The sequence below is a fragment of the Vespula pensylvanica genome, chromosome 1, assembly GCF_014466175.1.
Source record: "Vespula pensylvanica isolate Volc-1 chromosome 1, ASM1446617v1, whole genome shotgun sequence".
NCBI classification, from domain to species: domain Eukaryota; kingdom Metazoa; phylum Arthropoda; class Insecta; order Hymenoptera; family Vespidae; genus Vespula; species Vespula pensylvanica.
Genome location: NC_057685.1, coordinates 12,727,582 through 12,750,122, shown reverse-complemented (window position 1 = coordinate 12,750,122; position 22,541 = coordinate 12,727,582). Strand labels below are relative to the sequence as shown.

The window sequence follows — 22,541 nt, the reverse complement described above, 5'->3', positions numbered from 1 at the left end:
AAATGCTTGAAAAAATGATAAAAATATTTTCTCTTTGCCTTTTGACGAGTTATCTTTATAAATGAATAAAGAAAATTTCTTCAAGTTATTTAATTATTAATAACTGGGAAAACTAAACATCGTTTGGTAAAAGATATAAAAAACTGAGGATATAAAAAATTTTCCTACAGTCATTTAGCTGACATGTGTTGGGGTAACCACCACTGCTTTCTTCATAATTGAATTCTATATATATATATATATATATATATATATATATATACCAATGCTAAGAAATTCATATGAAATTCGGTGAATACCGTACTAGTGAAGTTCATCTAACTTTCGCTAAGACAGCCATATATATAATATTCAGCGAATATCGTACCACATATTGTAAAGTTCGTCGCGGTACATACCAATTTCGGTGTATAATGATAAAATCATTTATTTTTAATCTTTACATTAATAATTTCAATGTTAATAAAGCTATATAAAATTTAGCGAATACTATGCTTTGTAAAGTCCACTAATTTTTTGCTAAAAAAACTATATGTAGTATTCGACGAATATCGCATCGTGCATTGTGAATTTGGTCATGAAACGCCAACTATGATTGTAAAAATAATCATTTATATTTTATCTGATTATTTAATCCTTTAAATAAATTTTCCCAAAGTCAAGACATCGTTACATCGCTTTCTCATTTCGTTTAATCAAAATTCTTAGACTCGATTTCAAGATAAAATAGAAAAATATACAAATATATAAAAGAATTGTTCCTGTGATAATATCGAATTAAAATGATTTAAAAACATACTGAAGATCTTATATATTAAATAAAATAATCGACACAGCATTAAAATATAATATAAAAATACATTTAAAATATATAAGTCCAAAAATTAAAATATTATTTTTACCGATGTGTAAAACATATTTCTACTAATTGGATAATTCTGACAAGACTAGAACATTAAAATTTTCATCGCGGTAAGATATTTCTGATAGGCTGAGATACAACATTTTTGTCTTGAAATGTAAACGAAATAAAGAGAAAAAGAAGAAAAAAATTATCAAAAGCTCACCATCCTTTCTTTGCCTTCTCCAGGGTAGCGTACCATGAATACTTTCGACGTCGGAAATGTCACTTCCGAGGAGTTGCCTTAGTTCGGCATCCGCTCGATCCTCTTTCGTCCTAAACTTACCGACCTGAAAAAGAATACAAAAGGAATACAGAAACAGTGAGAAAGAAAGAAAGAAAGAAAGAAAAAGACAGAAAGAGGGAGACTTAGACTAGATTCGAGAATACCATAAAGAAAAAAAAAAGAGGGAGAAGAAAAATGAGAAGAAGAAGAAGGAAAAATCAAATGAAAAAAGAAGACCTGACGTTTAGCTTAGGTCCTCTCACCTCGGTGATCATCTTTCCTCTTGTCTTATTTCTTTCTCGATGATTGGCTTTCTTCTCGAGTTGCTGTATCACCCGTTCCCGCGTCGTTCTATATTCGAGAGCAAACTCCGATACTATTCTACAAAACTCGTTCGGCTTGGTGTCCTGTACTCTGTGGAGTGGTATACCAAGCCAGAGTATGAACTTGTGAAATCGATTTATAATACGCCTGTGAACGATACCCAGGACTATTATCCTTTCTGCACAGTCGGCCAGAAAGTCAGACATCCTGAAATAAACGTAATGGGGCAAGAGGGAGGATCAGAAAACATCTGCGGTATTAACGATATCTATATAGATATCTATCTAGAATATAGGAATCATTTTCTATTTCGAAAAAAAGAGTCATAAAAGAAAGAGAGAAAGAGAAAGAAAGATTAGCCAAGTGAACACGGGACCGAAAGTAGATTGAGGTTTTGCTAAGGATGTCAAGGACGAGTGTTCTTCACGTGCAGCCAACCGATAAACTCGACGCCTTGCTGCTTCGTAAACGAAAGTGAAAAAAAATATTAGGAAAAAAGATACCTTTTAACTTCGTGTGTGTGTGTATATATATATATATAGCAAAGGATAAGGAAGGTGTAGATAAGAACGATATTGGAGAAAAATTAGATAAAAAAGGAAAGAAAATGCGATAGGGAAGAAGAAAAAACTAAAGAGAAAAAGACAAAGGAAGAGAGAAAGAGATAAATAGATAGAGAAAGAGAGAGAGAGAAGAAAATGCTGAAGCAAGGACATTTTCTCTAATTAATGGCACGGTAATTTGGAAGAAAGCCAAGAAAAGGTTTCGGAGTGGTCGAAATTGCCAAAAATTTTCCAACTTGCGGAAAGAGCGAAAATAATGAAATATAGGAACTAATAACTAGCTGACTACTCACTTGACCTTCATCATGGTCGAACCATCGTGTTTGGCTATCAATTTTAAATGATCCCACGACGCCTTGCACTCGTTTTCGAGTTTCCCAATGTTTGCAGCCAATTCGTCGAAGTCGATCTTTGAAGCACGTGTCACTGCACCGATCTGAAAGTCGCCGCCTTTTTTTTCAAGCAAATTCAGTCTTTTTCTTTTTGTTTTTTTCACTTCAACTCCTTCGAAATTTCGTATAAGAAATGAGCCAGTTAATTTTTTTCTCCTTTCTCATTCATGCAAATATATAATTTTTTACAAATTTTCCTTGATTCGAATTCGATATTCGAATAGATCTTTTCTAGAGTAGAAACTCATTCGAAACAAATCGAAGCTTTCAAAGAGAAGAACCATTGGAAACTCGCTATCGTGTAAATGTCGCTCGATTACCCACGTGCGACGATGCAAAAGCGAACGCAAACTTTCCTATTCTCTCTCTCTTACCTCGGAATAAAGGTCTGTGGAATCCGGAAACTTTTCCATCACCATATAGCAGAGGTGATGAAGTAGCGAGTGCTTGTGAACGGTGTCCTTTACTTCAGGTACTTTGGCGAGGTATTCCAGCTGAAAGCCCTTCACCTGAAAAAGACGACGAAGGGACGTCGTTTTCTACTAGATATCCCTTATTTCTCCTCTCTTTCTTTCTCCTCTCTCTCTCTCTCTCTCTCTCTCTCTCTCTCTCCCACATCTTTTTATTTATCTATTTTTTTGCTTCCTTTACTTTTCTTCTTTTATTTCCTTTTATTACGTTACTTCATACTCTGAGCGCATCTTTTTTTCTATCATCGATCGAACGTTCGTTCATCGAAAGAAAAGAGAAAGAGACAGAAAGAGTGAGAGAGAGACAGAGAGAGAGAGAGAGAGAGAGAGAGAGAGAGAGAAAATGCAAGGATTTTCTATCGCAATTATTAACGAGTCCAGGAAAAACTTTTATTGCCGTCGACATCGTTATTGGAACAAGAATATATCGTACAGTATCGAATCTCGATGATTTTACCGGCTTTATATCCGTCGAATTAAGCGGATGTCATTTAGCCGAAGTTCACTACCCACCTCGTTTCCGTTGAGAAATATCCCGATCGAAAGGAGCGTGCTTAGAATCCCGCGAAAGGTTTTATTCACTCGAAGCGTCTCCATTCCCTGCTTGAGATCCATCAAAGGGTCCGCAATTTCCTGAAGTCACAAAGATACGCGTTCGCGATTACTATTTTTTTTCTTTTTCGTTTCTTCATTTTCCTCTCTTTTCCTACTTCTTTTTTCTTCCGATCGTATTTAAATATAAATAAAAATGTTTAATATCTCGATTTAAACTTATCCGTATAAGTTTAAAAAGAACTGGAATAAACTCGAAAATAGTTCGTTCGATATCATAGAGCAAAAGAATCAAAAAGGCAGAACCTATGAGATTCTATCTCACGATCGATCCGGACACGCGCGTGAGAAAAGGTGAAATTTTGCGGTCAACTATTTTACGCTTCGACGCGTATAAATGCTTTCCGCGAAGCTCATAGAAGCATGGAGCGAAAAGATATCGACGAGGAGAGTACGTCCACAAACCGATTTCTTTAGTAGGACAATTGGAATTTGTCGTGGAAAGAGACAAAGAACTATTCTTGGATCTTTTTTTACTAAGACACGAGTTAAATGGACCAAACTGAATTGTTAAATGTAGTGAAACATTCGATAATTTCACAAATTTTTATACGTTATATTATTTTTACACGACTTTAACAAGTGTAAATTTAATCAGAAGTAATTCTTTTTTATAGAATTCACTTTACGTTCAATTATTTCTATTTTAATAGATACAAATTATTTTATTCGTTATATAAATGACTTTGAATTTAATCAAAGGTATTATTTTATGTGTTGAATTATTTCTTTTTCCTTTTTAAATTAACACTGCATTGTTGAAAAGTATATATGAATATAATAATAAATAAAAATGTTTGTTTTTTCTAAAAATAACGAAAAGAAATAAAAAGATGATTTCAACTGACCTTCTCAGAATTTTCAAAGTCCAATTTAAATGCCCAGAGCTTCAATCTCGCTGGCAATTCCGATATCGATGCTAAAGTGAGAAGGAACTGTTCTGCCGATCCCAAAGGCAGATCGGGATTTGCAGCCTGTGCCTCTTGTATCCTCGATCTTTCTTCTTCCGTAGGTAGCATCGTCAGGAGTTTCTATGGCGTATAATACCGCAAAAGGGATGGGATAAGGGGACAAGGGATGAGATAATGGGACGAACGAAAGATACGAGCAAAGAGAAAATTAGAAAAATCAGAAGAATAATTTGAAAACTATAGTTCGAGATATGTGACAAATCAATGCAAGGAGTGATCGTTGAACAAAAAATTCAATTAAATTTTGTCTCTCCGAAAGTGGAGACCAAAAAGAAAAAGAAAGGAGAATAGAAATAAACTGGGAATTCGACGTTCTATGTGTGGAATAAAATGTATCTTTTATCTTAGGACAAGAATAAAGTCTGATGTATCAAATCGATTTTCAAAAATTTGGTTTTAAATAGAGAATCTTAAATCAATTAATACCGTGACATTTGAAAGCTAAGTAAATAAAGGATCTATATGGAAAATGAAATCTTACCTCGATACCCTCTCTGTTCATAATAGTCGCATCCATCTTTAAAATGGCCGTTTTGATCGATCTTGGTGGTGGCAATTTTGTCATCCCAATATTGATCGCGTTTGATCTTTTATGGTCGAGTACGATGATCTCTTTATTCTTGTTCATCTCTTGCTGCTTCTACTCGATCGAACAGAGGAGATAAAAATTTATTTATAAAGGAATACGATGGTCGTTTTGATCGCAGCTCGCAATTTGAATTTTTTTAGCTCGATTGATCGATGATCTCGTTACGCGAAACGATGTTAAACGTTAGTTTGGTGCTCGTGATAATGATTAAACCAAGAAAAAACCAAAAATATATACGATTACGTTGCAACTGACATTAGTCGATGGTAAACTATTTAATACAGAATGTTGTACAGTCGAACGAGGAAAGAAGAAGAACGAATTTGTGCTAAAAGCAAGGAAGTTAAATAGGAACGATCGTTTAAAGCGAAAGATTACGAAGCGCTTCGTAAAAGTTCTTACTCGCTTCATCTTCCTTTTCCTTTTCTTTTCTCTTTATAAAGCCAAAATGCAAAGTTACGGGAAATAGCAGACGAGAAGAAAAATTACTGACAGATCTTGATCGGACGATCAGCGAAAAGTATAAAAAGTAGTAGAAAAGAAAAACTAAATCGTTCCAAGTTTTATATAGTTACCTTAATTAATAAATCTCGTGAATAAGATTGATCATGCATCAGGATATGAATAGAAAAACGTGTAAATGCATACAAAACGCATAGAGATAATACACAAGAAAAAAGGGGAAAGAAAATGATCTTCGGTTAGAAAAGCCACGCTTTAGAAAAGTTAAGAAATTAAGACTCACCTCCTGTCAAATTCCAGCATGCCATTTTGTTCATTTTTCGTGCGAGCACCAACAATATTGCAAAGAATACAAGAAGAGATTAGTTGTTTTGCGGTAAACCGTCACCACCCAACCACCATCCGTCATAATTATCGTACGTGATTGTTATCGTCACGCGATCTCGTTACAACTAAAACCGGTACTATTTTCTTCAAGAAATCTCGAGGCTTCTATACTATCGTATCAAATGTATGTACCGAGTGACGTTAAGTGCATTTTCGACATTTTACGCGGCAGGACGGATCGTGTGGACGTAAATACTTGTGTGTGTTTCGCAAACCGGTTAATCTTCCTAAGGAATCGTTTAACGTATTTACGCTTCAAATTTCTTTAACTCGAACGTTTCAACTTAGTCCCCTTTTTATACGCTTAACGCTTAACAGAGAAAACATATACGCGTATATATAAACCTGTTTCAGATAATAAAAAAAAAGAAAAGAAAAAACATTCGATTTTTCTTTCTTCCCACTTTCGATTTTATCGAATTTACTTTTATTTTATTATTGTTACAAAGAGGAAAAAAAAGTATACACGAAAAATAATAACAATGGCTTTGGAAATCTCGATTTAAAAAAGTTTGAAAAAACACTACCGATTTTTTTTTATTCACACCACCTGCACACATTTGTGTTTCCCCTTTATTTCCACTACTTCTACTAAATTCTCATAGGATTTTCCACGTTGTGTTAATTATTACCGAGCTTCCGAGCGTGCGTGTACGTTCAGACGTAGAAAAGAGAAATAATGCAGACGAGAAGCAGAAAGAAAGAATGAAAGAAAGAAAGAAAAAGATAGACATACGAAAAGAAAAATGTAGAAAGAAAAATAACGCGATAACTTTCGAGCTCGCAACACCATGTAAAACGATATTACAAAATTTGCCGAATTACGACGCCACGTAAAATATGGAAAGGTTGGAAAGGATAAACGTGATTTGTAATTACACTTATAATTAGCGTCGCGTCTGCGCAATTCTGTGGTAGTTCTGGTCACAATGGCGCCGGTTCGATCAGCAAAGTTAGTTTCTGCTGTACTTTAATGACGTTAAATGATACAGCAACGTCTCAAAATGATTTCCTGAAGGAACACAATAATCTATTCGTTGGATTCACCATACAATCGAAACAGACACGTTTAAGCAAAGAAAAAGAGAGAGAGAGAGAGAGAGAGAGAGAGAGAGAGAGAGAGAGAGAGAGAGAGAAAAGAGAAAAAAGAGACAAGAAGGAAAAAAGAAAGAAGAAAGATTATCCTTATTTCCCAAGGAAAAATTCTAATAAAAATCAGACTACGCATCGAATGCAACAAATTGTTCGTTTGAAGATCGTCGTTGTTTGATCGAAAGAGTAGACATTTTATTTAAGAGTTACATTTTATTTAAGATCATAAATATCCTCACCTTAGTGATAAGATCCTTGGCTCTGCTCTCGAACAAATGTTCGAGCTTCTGCGTGTCAACAGGGACTGGTGAAAGCTCGTCCCAGATCATTTTGTTCTTGTCTAATCTCGAAAGGATGATGGGATCGTCCCTGACTTCTTTCCAGAAGAGCTTCACGGTTTTCTTGCTCTTCTTTATGGTCAAGGTCGAGGCTGGAGAGGTCAAGGATGGATTCCTAGAAGAGTTAGCTGGATCGTTGTTCATCGGGGATCTCGTGGATTTAAGATTGAGAGGTGAAAAAAGAGGTGGTGGAAGATGAGGTAAAGGAGGTGGAGGTTTGGTACCAGAATTCGGAGGCAATATTGAAGGAGGTGGAGCTGGTACCATCGGTGGTGGAGGCGGTGGAACGCCATTCGTCACGTTTACCGGTCCTAAAACGTCGATCTCATCTTCCGAATTCAAATCCGTAAAGTCAAGGTCACAGAGAGCCAAAGGCCTCTTCAACTTCTTAACGAGCTCTTCCCAGTGCAACTCATTCTCGGACTTCTTTACTTCCTGTACCTTTGGCATATTGTCGCCTGTCGGTGATTTTAATACGTCGGCCTTGGATTTTGATTTAGCTAGGCCCTCTTTAGCCTTCGAGATCAAGCCGCTCATATCTCCTATCCTGAGAACGAACGAACGAGAAACAAAAAAAAAACAGAACGAGTCTAATTGTTTTTAATTGTCCCATGTGAATATTCATCTTCGTCTTTCCTAATTAATGTTTAGCTATTCTATCATCTCTTACCTCGAAACCTTTTCATCGACAGGACTACTCGGTATGAGATTTTGTGCCGTTAATTTCTGCGTAAGATCCTTCACGGTACCTTCTCGTTTCAGTTGCAAAACCACTCGACGATTCTCGTCGTCGTCGGTATGATTGCCTTCGTCGCACTCGACACTCTCATCGGGACTCTTACCGTACCAAGGCTTCTTCTCCTCGGAATCGAGCTTGTTCGCGGTGTTCATTAGCGGTGTTAAATCCTTCCTGTTATTCGTCCGGGAGAGTTTGTTCGATGGAGAGTCCGTTTTTCTTTCGTAGGACGTGCCATTGGTGTATCGTAAACCGTTCGACGAGAATGAACCTTAAAAATATCAATAGCTATGCGTATCCAAAGAGAAATAGAAAAATCAATAGTTCAGTTACTACTCACTCTCCTGATCGTCCGAATGGCCGACCGATGCTCTCATATTCGCGGTAGCCTCTTGTTGCTCCCTGATGAAACTCCTTTGCCTTTCCGCTCGTTCTCTTCTACGTCTCAAAGCTGGTGTCACGCCAACGTCGACTAAAACACGCGACAGATCATTTTCCTCCCTGATCTTTCCGCTTACGACGCAACGCTTCATATAACGCAGGAATCGTTTCTGGTAGGCGTCGAGATTAATATTCTCGTCCGATTTCACTCAATTATTTCGAACGATTTGATAATAACCAAGAAGAGATTCGAAATCTTTTGCGATCGGCATAGTTAATTAATCAGCTAGGTCACCTTTATTCTCCTTATAGCTGCCATTGAGCTGAACTTCGCCAAGATGTCCTTGAGAACTTTGAGAGCTACTCGACTCGTCATCGTCATCGGGCAGACTCGAATTTAAGGTGTTGTTCAGGGAGCTAAGCCCCAAAGAATGGTTCGAGCGAGGACTTAAGCGAGCGTTCAAGGACATCGAGAGCGGCGACGTGCCGGTCGAGTGCCTGCGGGACTTTCGACGCTCGTGAGAATCCACAAGAGACTTCCGGTTGCGTAGGGTCTTCCTGCGAATTCAGTGAAACGACCTTCTGTAATCTATGATACGCAAACATTGACGTCGACGTTCTTTCAACGATCTTTCTTTCGTACATAAGAAAGCTAAAATGGAGAAACAAAAAAGCAAGAATACCAAAAACGAATACTAATTGCTGAAAATCTGAATAGTGATGCGTATAATGAATACGAAATAAATAAAATATAATATACGTACTACGTATAGTAATTTATACTCACATATATACAGCAAATACTTATTTCTATACAAATGATCTACTTAGTACATAATTTTGTAGTAAATATGTACTAATTGTGCTTATACATATTTAAAATGTATGTAGTACGATATGTAGTACATACGATATACTATACATAGATTACAAATTTAGATCGAAAAAGAGATATTTCGTACCTGATATTGTCATCGAGCTGTCGAATTGGTGATCCTCGATCGTTACCATCTTCATGATGGAGTACAGCCTCATAAATTTGAAACTGTCTAAGAAGATCGAGATCTGTTCCTTGTTTCGACATATATCTTTGAATAATACCCTCGATTCCTTGCTCCTCGAGACAGTCTACTTGATCGTAGTAAGTGTCTTGATCGGGGATACCATTCAAACACTTATTTACCAAGGTCGTCGCGTATATTAGAAGTTCTGTGTCAGCGGCATCGTAATCCTTCAAAAGCTTCATTACGTTCGTCCATGGTATCATACCTCTTGACGTGTCCACCGAACGTACAGCGCGAACGAGCAACAAACTGTTCGTTTCCACGTATTCGACGAAGACCAGCAACAACTTCAAAGCCGTTTTTACGACCAAACGAAAGCGACTGGCTATAAGGGTGTATAACCACTGTACCGTCTGACCATGCTCTATTACGCCATTCATGCCATCCACGTAGAGCATCACCTGACCGAGGGCTGTATGGACGAAACATTTTGCAGTTTTATTACCTTATAAATCTTTGTTAAGGTCTACGTAATCAAGAAATGGATTATAATCAATAATTTATATAAATGTGTTAAAGAAACAACAATACATTTATATTTAAATTAGATTGAAACATTTTCGACGGAGCTTGTAAAGTTTTCTTGTAACATTGAAAAGTAAGTTTCAATGAAAGGAATGATATATTCATATCTTGTAAATATATAATGTCGTATATACCTAAATCAAATGTCAAAAATTTGACGATAAAACAGTTTCAATAAAGTAGTCATGGGACATGGTTTACGCAAATTCGACTCTCACGATCTTCTTACGAAACGATAATCAGAACGATTTATTATCAGGATACAACCGATTACCTGATTATCCATTTTTACGTACGATTAAGCAAGCTGATCATCAGACCAATCGACCCTTGTCATCGATAAAACACGATTCACAAAGACAGATGTTTCCTGTTCTTTTTCGATGTTTCAACTATTCTTTTCTTCTCTCTCTTTCTCTCACTTTCTAATATATATATATATATATATATTATTTGATATATTATTCGACATTTGAAATAATCCTGCTCTTCAAAACGATTAAACTCGTCGCTATAAAATCAACCTTCAGATCTAACGAAATTATACCATAACGAAACACGAAATCTTTACAAACACAAACGCGCGACAAAGAATTGAAAATCTCGTCCTTTGAATTTCAACAAAGATCAAGGAAAAAGAGGGATAAATGGCGAAACTCATTGAACGTTCTCTCCTCGTGTCTCCTCACCTCCTACATAACCGGAAGAATCCTATTCGCGAGAGCGTGAAAGGGTTCAATTATTTCGTCCGATTTGCCATCCGTTCGGACGTGAGAAGAAAATCTAATTTTCTCGAGTCACTGGCACCTTCCTAAATTCCTTTTAGGCATGCGTCAAAAATTAATCATGCGTTTTAATCGACAACTTGAAATATTTTGTCCTATGCATATCGCTAAATCGTATATACCGGACGATGATGGAATTTCGAATTTTCCGATAAAATTTCATGAATTTCGAGTGCAGCAGATTGTTTTCTACATACATATAGATATATATGTGATTCCCGTTTTACGAATTCCAATGATAGTTTCTATAAAAAAAAATATATATAAATAAAAATAAAAAATAATCCTATTTTTTTCAATGAACAAAATTAATTATCGGAAACAGAAAACGTATTGATAAAATTGGATTTATATCATACATTTAAATTCACGCATTTCAGAAGAAAAGTTGAAACGAATTCATTTGTAAAAACGAGATGTACTTGTACAGATATATATCTATATCGTACCTATATACCTACATATATGCATACTTACATTGCTACAACAGCAATACAACCTACGTTCGTTCGTGGCCGTAATGACAATATAATCGTAGAACGATTCGAATACGTGTGTGTGAGAGAGAGAGAAAGAGAGAGAGAGAGAGTGGCGATGAAGTGGTAGGAGGACTCTATAGGACTACATTAATCCGCTCGTTATCATTACGCAAAGCTATAAGTTACGCCGCAATATCTAATTAAACGGTATGGACATAATATATGCAGGTATACGTAGATATGTTGAGGTTGCTGCAATCATCCATTTTCCGAAGGTTCGTTTTTGCTCACTATGCCATATTACAACTCGACTATATTATAATCAACAAACTAAAAGGGTGATGGTCGATAGAGGGAGGGATTGGGATGAGCGGAGTTAAACGAGCTGCAGGAAACATCAGCTATAATAAGTCGTGGAAAGGCATTGCAACGCACTCGCATCTAATTAGAGATTTCGCGAAAACATATTACAAGAAGCGAGCAACATCCATTAGTTTTTACTCGTGAAAGCACGGAAACATTAAAGCTCTTACTAAGCGCTGGTACATCAGCTTCGTGCAAAAATAATGTTACGCCAATCGCACGACGCGCTGTATCGTATAAAAAAGTTGAATTCGTTCCGTGATTTTTAATCCCGTTATCCGTTCGTTCGATAAAAACCTGTCCAAGTCCTGTGATATGGATTACAAATATTTTTTGACTCGTTAATAAAATATGAATAGAAATAAATAAATAAAATAAAAAAGGAATTACGTACGGCGATTAATTCTATTGTAATAGAAATAAATAATTATTGAATAAATACGAAACGAGGGAAGAATACATTTTGTCATAGAAATAAGTAATTGAATGAGAATAAATATGAAACATAAAGAGAAAATGAAAAAAAATTTGCCTAAACGAGCCTCGCTTGCGCTTTTCAATGCTCGTTAGTTTCGGTGTCAAGTTCGCTTGCGTGCTGCCAAAAGCCACTTCCAACGATAGGTAACATATTTAATGTGTCCGTTCTACGTGAGACTGAACTGCTACATAATTCAGGGAAACAAGTGTTTTATGTTCGCCTATATTTCATTACGTTCGTTCTCCCTCATAATGGACTTGACGGTGTTACGATCGATATTTCGAAAATGAAAAATATTTCCCTTTTCTTCGATTTTATATCAACGTCTTTAACTTTGCAACTTTAAATGAAATTAACTATTTTATTTCTTGTACAATGTTTAATTAAGTTCTCATGTTTCATTAATATTTTCTCGTTAAACATTCTATTAACATTATTTTAATAATTATACGATATAATTAATTTTTTATATTCTAATATCGAGATTCTTATAAAACTGTATTATATTACCAAATCATCAATAATTTTATACCCGCATATCCCATAATTTCAGATTGAATTAAATTACATTATATCAAGGTATTAAAATCCAAATGATATTCTTTTTTCATATTCTCTTTCCCATACCACCGAGACAATTCAAAGAAACGAAGAGAAATAAATGTTTTAATATTAACGTTCCTTTAACTTTAGCCTTGAGCAAAAAAGAAAGAAGAAAAGAAAAATAAGCTTCGGAAAGAAATTTTATTCTTTATTTCGATTTTTCTCTCGATCGTTTGCTCTTTCATTTCGTTATATTAAATCGATCGATCGATCGATCGATCGATCAATCGACGGGGATCAAACACGAAGTTCTACGTTCGCGAAACTTTGGAAGTAAGTTCGATGTACCGCACAAAATGCGATATCAAAGAAAGTATTCATAGTTTGATACGCGCATCGAACTTCCAACTTGTACGAGTTTCGCCTTGCGGCGAAGAAGTTTTTCTTCTTTGAAAAACTTTTTCATCGTCTGTAGCGCAGCATTGCCCAACGTAGAAAAGCAATCGAGGAAGCAAAGGTAGCTCCGACCCTTCGTGTCGACTAAAAGATTCTTATTATCTTATCGACATTTATGAGAGTTTGCTCGAGCTTATAGAATGACCCTTCTTAAAGTCTTTATGCTCGTATACTCATTTACTTTCAAATTACGAAAACCATCCGAGCAAAAATAAAAGGGAATTACAGATATTCGAGGAAATTTTACTTCTCTTAGAAAATGAAATTATAATTTTAATCATATAATTTCAACGATCGAAATGATTTGATTATTTACTCATGAAAAATAAATAAATGTTGTTTCGAAAGATCACGACAAATTTTACGATGCCCTATGTATTTCCAATAAAACATTTTCTAAGAAGTCAAACGTTCGACGATCATTATTCTCTCCGAGAAATACGATGAACGATCTCGAATATGAGAACTATCGATAAACGGCTAAGAAAAGAAAAATAATGGTTTTGCTATAGTCTTGTGCACGCGTGCTAAGGTGTTCTCTCTCAAGAAGGAGGAACATCCCCTCGGGTTACTATTATATATCGAGTATCAGCTATTTCTTCGTCCACCTATCGATAAATCGCCAGGATACTCACCTCGTAGTATATAATTTTGATAATTCTGATCGGCCTCGCTGCCGACCTTGATGAGGCAAGCCAATCCATCGTTTTGCACGAACTCGTGCACCAGGTCTTTGTCCTCCTGGAAAATCAATCGTCTGGATGATGGATTGTTGATGAATGAAATGTTAAAAAAAAAGAAAAGAATACCTTATTATATTATTATATTTTAATAATTTAGTATCGAGTAATATAATAAAGAGTAGTTCGTATGAGCACGGGCGAATCTAGAAAAATAATTGTTAGAGGTGAAAATAAAGAGAAAAGAATCCTCGAGATGTGGAACATTAAAATAAAACAAGAAAGAAGAAAGAAAGAAAGAAAGAAAAAGAAAGACGCGTGGAACATCTCGCAAATATTTACTCGGCGAGCGAGTAGCATCGTGCAAAAATAGTCGCCTTCTATCTCCTTTTTCTCGTCTTTCTCTTATCCCACGTTCTCTTTCGTTTCATGGAGACGAGTCGTATTACGCGTTGCAAACCTACCTGAAAGATCTGCTTGAGGGAAAAGAGAGCTCGTCGTAGTTCGCGACCCTCGCTGTTCAGCAGTTTTTCTGCAACAAACATCGGAAAATATACTAAGTATTCATTATATACATACTCTTATGTATAATGATTCCACGTCGTGATTTTTTATTTCTACCAAGATAATACTAGAATCGCGTGAATAAATCGATAGAAAATAATCAAACAAAAAAAAAAGAGAAAAGAAATATAATGAAAAAGATTTAATGAAATGGATTTCACTGAACGGAACGAAATTGTACGACGATTTTGTTTCGTTTCTATCAGATCGGAAACGAAAATAACTTTGTTAGTATACTGTTCGTTCGAAAGGCACGTTTTATTCAGCCTTTTTTATTCGAAGTTTCTACAAAAAAAAACACAAAAAACAAAAAACAAAAGCAAAAAAGAAAACAAAAATAAAACAAAAAAACGAGGAAATATCTCTGAATTTCAAGCGAATTTCACATTTCATTTCCAGTTTCGAATAAAAATTGCGAGTGGTGTACCAACTATTCGAGCTTGAGCCTTCTCTTGCGGTAGAGCTCTCTTGTTTTCAAACGAACACTAGACTAGCAATTAGCGCGCGACTAGTAATTAAGTCCGATTAATTTCTTCCGTAAAATTTTCGTCGTCTCTCATTCGTCGGATAGATACTGCGAGCGCTCTTACTTTTATTTCCTTTTCTTCTCTTCTTTTTGCAAGCTGTTTTCTCTCTTTCTCTCTCTTTCTCTCTTCTTTCTCAACTGTATTACTAACAATTGAATTCCGTTTGGCGAGCAGTGGAATGAAAAATTCAATTTTCCAAAGCTCGATGAGAGGAGTAGAGATGCAATCTCGAGTGCAAAAAAAAAATGCAAAGAACTAGATGCTTTCCTTTCCTCTTTCAAAAAAAAAAAAATTAGAAAATTTCGTCGAAGCATTTAAACAAAAAGCGGTACAGTTTTAATAAAAAATCTAACGTCGAATAATTTAGAAGGCTATAATTGAAATGAGACTACGAACTCAAGACATAACGAAAGTTTACTTACAACGAGATAAAGAACATGCAAGATAACGAATATGTAAGAGATAAAAAGAAAAAAGATAGAGAGAAAGAGAGAGAGAGAAACTAAATTATATCAAATAAGAATCTTCAAAAATGAAAGAATCTATTCGTCATGTGCCAAGTTAATAAACAATTAATGAGAACAATCACGAATTAACTAAGAAGAAGAAAGTAGTTAAGTAATTCTCGGGAGAAAGATTAAGAGCTCTCGCCTCATACTTTATAACTCATTCTTAGATTTTTCATAACATATAATTAACCCGGTAAATAGAAATTGATTGAAAAAATTATTGAATAATAATCAAACTGAAATCCATTATATAATTTCTAGTCTAATATAATATTTTTCTCAATAATCGTATCGATAACTCGAACATGAGAAAATTTTCGATAGTTTTTGCATATCCCCAGTCATATATCATTTCGAAGAGAATCGAGGACTCAACGTTATACGTGGGTGAAACTCAGCCATCTTCCGTTATATCTTTCCGTTTCTTCGATTTGTAACTCGTCTTTTAGCGAGACGAATTCGCGAGTTATTTCGTGGTAAAGGAGGTCCGAGCGACCGCATAAACGCCGACTATCACGCGATCTTCAAATGCATAATGCATGTCGGTTGTCGCGGGAGGTGAAGGGAGAAGAAAGGAAAGGAAAGGGCAGAATAAGCGAGCGAGCGCACGAGAGAGAGAGAGAGAGAGAGAGAGAAAGACAGACAGACAGACAGACAGAGAGAGAGAGAAAGAGAGAAGAGGAGGAGACTGCGAGCGAAGGTAATTAGGAACTCGCTGCAGAAGCCAGCGAGAGAGTGCGAGAGAGACGGCAAGATTTAAGAATAGCGGTCCCAAGGCCCCGAGGCCCTTGGCCCCCGCCATAATCAGCGCCCATATAAGCAAAAGTCCCTCTCGCTCAAACAAGTTTACCGGCTCGTAACGCGCCATTGTTACTCGCGCCATTGCTCTTCTCCTCCAACATCTCTTCTCCTCTTCTGCCTATTTTCTTCTTTGATTTTTTTCTTTTTCTAATTCCGTTTTCTACTTGTTTCTCTATTTCTGTTTTTTTTTTTCCTATACTTTTTCTAATTCCTCTATTTTTCTTAATTCCATTTTTACTATTCTTTTTCCGAACTATTTTCGAAATCGTTCGACGTTGCAAGCTCACAGATAAACAATGAAAAGTGTAATAATAGACTACATCTCGATTACATAAGTCGTCCTTGTCGGAACGTTTTTTGAACGAGAAGAAAATAGTTCCGATTGGCTAAACATTCGCGAGCTCAACGACGGGAACGCGCTGAGAAGGCGTGATATCCGATCCCGCCTGTCGCCTGATAATTCAAAAGAAGTTCCAACGCCATGACGTTCGAACATGTATTATTCGCGGTACAATCAATGCAAGAAACGTGATAGAATTCTTAGAGGTACTTTTTCAACAATTTTTTTTTTTTTTATTTATTAATCTAAGCTAAAGGATTTAAAAATCGATCGATTTTTAAATGGAAGTTTGAAGATTCGAGTGTTGTAAAAATAATGCGTTTTTTCGAGAATATATATATCCTTTAAATATCATTAATTATCTCAAAAATCAATTTTTTCATTACTTACTGTGCGACCTTAAATAGAATATGAATTTAAATATTTCTAAAATAATTTTCACGCCTATTCCATTCAACACATTTCTCTTTTTTCTGTAAGTTCTATCGGTCTCTCTCTCTCTCTCTCTCTCTCTCTCTCTCTCTCTCTCTCTCTCTCTCTCTCTCTCTCTCTCTCTCTCTCTCTCTCTCTCTCTCTCTCTCTCTCTGTCATTCTCTCCACATCGTATACAATTTATATATACTCCGATAGGTAAACGCAAAGGTGTGTAAAATGAAATGAGCAGAGATATAGAGAGAGAAAGATAGAGAGAAAAAGAGAGAGACAGAGAGACAGAGAGAGAGAGAGAGAGAGAGAGAGAGAGAGAGAGAGAGAAACAGACAGAGAGAGAAAGAGAGAGAGAGAGATAAGAGAGGGAGAAAGACGAAGGGCAGACGGGTTTTGCAGGTACCGAAGATACATGGAGAACCGTTAAAATATGTAAAACGGTAGGGTCCTCTCTTCGTCTTCCGCTTCTCCTCCTGCCCTTTTCGTCCTTTACTCTTTTCTTCTTTCCTTGCTCCTCCCCGGACCTTCGACCATCTCCTTCAGCGGCAGTGCGCAGAGTTCAACGAACGAGAACGACCCACAGGTGAATTCGACGAAGACATACCAAAGATTGCTATCGGTCGTTTAAAAGGAAACAAGGAATACAATAAAGAATATTTCGATCGCCCAATAATCAATCCAATTTTCAAAGAGGCGAAATAAAACAAAAGGAAAAAATAAAATAGGGCGAGGGTCAAGAAGGAGATCACACAGTTGGTGTCCGTCCAAGTGGATCGTGAGACCGAATGAAAGATTTTAATCAAGAATCTGCGAGTAAAATACTCACCTATGATGGTGTGAACCCTCACAGAGAGTTGAGTCCTGAGAACGATTGAGTTCTTCCGGCTGCAACAAATCAAGAGAGGATCGCTCGATTAGTATATACGTACTTAGACTAGACTGACACTTTAAACCCACATACACATATATACACACACAAACAATAGCGTATGTTCACATAGAACATAAATATTGATAAAGCTACGCGTAACCGAGTCTCGCACGAGACATCCTATTGACCTGGTGATACGGTGATTCCATTCGCGTTAATTTCACCCTCCTGTGTACCAATTAATCGTCTTTGACCGATCCTAATTACTCTATTATACATACCTACATGCACAGATACATGTATGTATGCTCGGGAACGAGACGAGCAAAATCGTTTTCTATTACGTTGCACGGAAACACTTATTACGAGTGTCTACACTTTTCCTATAAATTGGGTTAAAATGGTATGGTCGGTAAAGTCTTTCTCTCTCTCTCTCTCTCTCTCTCTCTCTCTCTCTCTCTCTCTTTCTCCCCTCTTTCTCTCTCTTTCTCTCTCCCTTTCTCTCATCTCTCTATTTCTATCTTTCTTCTGTGTCGCCTTGGATAAGCACGCGGCGCGAACTTTAAGGCCCTGCGAACCTTCCCACGCCACGCGTCCCTGAGAAAGAACGACGACGATGTAGACAATGGATTTGAAAAGGAAAGAAGAGGAAGAAGGGAAGAAGGAGAAGAGAAAGAGGAGAATGAAGTAGAAGAAGAAGGTTTATGCGTCTAACGTCGAAAATCCAACGTGTTAGCAACATAGATCTGAAAATGCCGGTTTACTCGAGCGTTAATGTTTCCGCCGGTTAAATAAGGGAGAGATAGATCGAGATATCGCAAAGGACTTCTTTTCCCACGGATATATATGCATATGATATACCCTTGTTTCTATATCTTTTTAGTCAACGTCAATAACCTTCTAATGTCAATTTGTAAATGAGGTAAATAACAAAATAAATCTTCGACGTTTTTTCATTTCTCTTTTCTTTGTTTCTGTTTTTTTTTTTTTTTTTCCCCATTAAAGATGCTAAACCCTTACACCCTTCGACGATAAAATCGCAATAAGGTCGCTTAACGAGCGTTCGATGTGAACAAAGGAATTGGAAAGTGGCCTGGAAAAGGCAAGTCAGGTCAGAATTCGAAGATTGCAAAGAATCGACTACGATCCTCTTGGAACATTGAAGTATAAGTCGCAAAGATTCTTTCAAGATCTCTTTGAAAGAATTTTTGATAGGAGAAGTAGTCATCGTTGAGATTCGAACAGTACGCTATGTAAATACGATTTATTTCTTATCAAAGATGGGACAAAGAACAAAAAGGAACAGAAAGGCAGATTTATCCGAAAGTAATATGAAAAATCGGAAAAGAGCTAACCGGAAAAGGAGAGATCGTTGTCGAAGATCTTTTCAAATCGGTGAATCTCTGAAATCTTTTAAGTCGAGCCAACGACCAGAATTGTATCTTATTGCTTCACGTCGAATCGAAAAGATTCCAAGAATCTTTGCATTTCGTTATTAGAAAAAAAAAACTGTGCCAACTTATCAACTTGGCAAACTATTTTATATCATTATCATCAATTACATATAAATAATATATCATCGACTTATCAATTATACCGTTTCAAATTCGACTTTAACTCCTTCCCTAAACGTAGGAAATTGATGAAAAATAGAGGTCCTGGTAAACTGGTTAACCGGAAGATTCGATATTTATGACGGATTTTCAAGCTGAGAAGAAGATTAATGACGAAAATGGAGAGTCAATATTAACCATCCGTTACGATCTTTTAGCTCGATTACGCCTACGTCAAGGAAATCGCGTGGACAAGGGCCTTACGTTGAACGGTCCTATCGTTTTTCAACGAATCATTATTATTCCCGTTCTCCACTAGGGAAAAAGAGAAAACAAAAAGAGAGACAGAGAGAGATGAGAGAGACAGACAGAGAGAGAGAGAGAGAAAAGGATTGCGAAAAGAAAGCCTCCTCGCTCGAACGCCTCCGCTTCGTGAGCAGAGGACTCGAAAGGCTCTCATCGAGAAATTATGCGAGTTACGAGGCGAAACAACAAAGGACGGAAATAGATGTGCGTTCGCGAGAAGCTGCCAAAAGTTGACTCGATAATAAGCCACGTGAGTAGAAAATTTGCGAGGGTCGCTGTGAAATGAGCAATCATCTGTATACTTTCTCGTCTATCAGACTCGAAGATAGTTTATGCGAGTACGCGGACTTCTTTGATTGCGCAAGCGACTGTTAGTACATTACATGTATATATATATATATATATATATATATATATATATATATATATGTACCGCGCGCTTGCGCGCCCGTCTGTGTGTCCTACGTGTATGTGAACGCTTAAGGTCAACCAGGGTTCTCTCAGCGGAGTCATAAATCACTTAAGAATTAACTCCTCTAATTGTGTGCTTCTAGTATTTAAATCGAACGGCAGTGAAACCACCGAATGAAATAAAAAAAAAATTACCGAAAAAAAAAAGAAAGAAAAAACTATCTAAACGTGCAAACGTCGAGAGCGCGTGCCAATGCCAAGCATCACGCGAGATCTGCCCCTGGGGATTAGAATATTCGCTCGAACTTTTCTTCACAGGGATCCTCGATCGAATAAAAAAAGAAGGAACAAACGTAGAAAGTCGAAAATCGGTGTAAGGAGAAATCGATTTATTTTGATTAGAGCCTCCAGCCGTCTTATTCCCTTTCGACTTTTTCCCCTGAGCGAAATGGAAAGCAGCCTTCCTTTGGGCTTTTACGGAATCAATTTATAAGCAACCTAACGGAACTCGATCGAGCTCGTTCTATTCGTGAGTTAAATCACTCGCTAAACTCGTCTTGCAACAACTACGACCTCTCTTCCTTGCTTCCTTTTTAGGTTTAGATTAACGTTAATGGGATATAATAGGTGGAACATTCTGATATTTACCAATAAGGTGGCATGATGGCGACGTCGAAGTCTCATGTCACTCTAAGTCCAACGTCTCAGGTTCGATATTATTTTTGATGACTCTTCACTTACAGGATTCCCTTATCTTTTCAAGCTCGTTCGGTTAGCTTCGAACTCGAAATAAAGGATCTAATGATCAAACTCGAGGATACTCTTTGCAAGAGCGCAACACGTCAACGAACGAGTCCAAGGAACGACTGGCTGCTAGCAAGCGGAATGGCTTCTTAGTCTGCTCTGTCCCGCGCTTCGCCACAATAGCGAACAGTGGTGGGAGATCAAAACGCTGACTAGTCCTTGCCCCTTGTATATATGTATGTATGTATGTATGTGTATATATATGCAAGAATGTATGTACACACAATCGATGCCTTCTTCGTTTCAATACCAAGTTACTTAGTACAACGCACGAGTCAGTATACTTAAAACTTCTACGAAGGAGAAGCAATCGATCAAACGCACTTGCGTAAGTAAAGTTCGATCGTTATCGATAATTTTTATACGACTGGCCTCGTTCGAGACGATTAGGTACATCCGTTCTTCTGGTGTGAACGAAAAAATCGAATCAAACAGATATTATCCTTTTTGTCTCTTTTCGAAATATTCGAAATACAAAAGATCGCTCAGAATCAACATCATTCCTCAAAGATCTTTAATAAACATTTTAAACAAAGACACTTTATCATCAAAATATTATTAAATTTAAATCTCGATGAAACATCGAATCGATATCTTACCCTCCTAATTCACTATCTATTAAACGTATGAACAACAATGCAATAAGATAACCACCTCATCTAGTCAACACCGAGTTACACAGACCGCTATGATCGACACAGTGAAGATCATACGCGAATCTCCACGCTCCAGTAATTACGCAAGTAATTTTACTCGAAGGTCCTCGGGGCACGTCGAGGTCGAACGATTTCTCGCTTGGCCAGGACGCTACATTAAACTCCTACCCCATCATGACTATCATCATTTTCATCATTAGATCGTACTTCGACAAACGATCGAGAATGCGTTCTTCGACGAGACACGAAACATCGAATTCTCGAAGGACGTTAAGAAATTTGCGAGTACTATATACGGAGAAGATTATAAATTTCTTTCCGAAATCGAATAAAAGCAAACATCATTGATGAGAAGCGTAGAAGAAGAAACGAAATGGACGAAGCGACTCGTTAATCTTCTACTCGGTAACTAATTGTAAGTCGAGGAGATGCGTATCTTGGGGGGATTTCTGTTGCAGACGGATGATTCGTCGAGAGTACTCTTCTATCTCGTGATGCTAACCACCTTAGTGGCTCTTCCGCGTAAGAGCGCCGAGAAACCGGATGTTGAGATGGCAAAGAAGAGGAATCTCTCTTCTAAAAAAATACAGGAATAAACATAAAGAATTATAAAACGTTTTTAAGAATTTACAAAGACCTTTTAATTATCTCGTATTCCGTGAAAGAGATAATTTCGTTAAAATTGCGATCGTTCTATTCGTTGGTACATCCTGAAAAGAGAAAAAAAATGAGAGGAGGAGGAACACGGATATCGCTTTCCTCTTCGGCACTTCGAACGAAAGAAACGTGCCACGCCTATAAAGTTTTCGCGTCCGTTTCCTTCTCCATCTTCTTAGTTTCTCTCTCTCTCTCTCTCTCTCTCTCTCTCTCTCTCTCTCTCTCTCTCTCTCTCTGTCTTTCACTCTTGATTTCAGACATTCAGCAGCCACGTCGTCCTACGTCGAGTTATTCTTGGT

General features: G+C 36.9%; 1 protein-coding gene across 4 annotated transcripts in view; it reads right to left on the bottom strand.

Moving 5' to 3' along the window:
• The window catches only part of LOC122629281 (FH1/FH2 domain-containing protein 3), a 62,915-nt gene that overhangs the window by 5,671 nt on the left and 34,703 nt on the right, over positions 1-22,541 (bottom strand). For 3 of the 4 annotated variants that reach the window (XM_043812826.1, XM_043812662.1, XM_043812746.1), the window contains 15 exons: positions 17,811-17,869; positions 14,282-14,349; positions 13,773-13,878; positions 9,407-9,920; positions 8,740-9,002; positions 8,404-8,535; positions 7,998-8,334; positions 7,229-7,874; positions 4,941-5,099; positions 4,337-4,519; positions 3,390-3,509; positions 2,781-2,915; positions 2,308-2,450; positions 1,391-1,658; positions 1,068-1,191 (listed from right to left, as the gene is read on the bottom strand). In XM_043812826.1, coding sequence (XP_043668761.1) covers positions 1,068-1,191; positions 1,391-1,658; positions 2,308-2,450; positions 2,781-2,915; positions 3,390-3,509; positions 4,337-4,519; positions 4,941-5,099; positions 7,229-7,874; positions 7,998-8,334; positions 8,404-8,535; positions 8,740-9,002; positions 9,407-9,920; positions 13,773-13,878; positions 14,282-14,349; positions 17,811-17,869 — 3,257 coding nt within the window. Of the gene's footprint in view, positions 1-1,067; positions 1,192-1,390; positions 1,659-2,307; positions 2,451-2,780; positions 2,916-3,389; positions 3,510-4,336; positions 4,520-4,940; positions 5,100-7,228; positions 7,875-7,997; positions 8,335-8,403; positions 8,536-8,739; positions 9,003-9,406; positions 9,921-13,772; positions 13,879-14,281; positions 14,350-17,810; positions 17,870-20,773; positions 21,002-22,541 lie in introns of those variants that run through there. The other variant, XM_043812579.1, reaches the window with a different exon arrangement.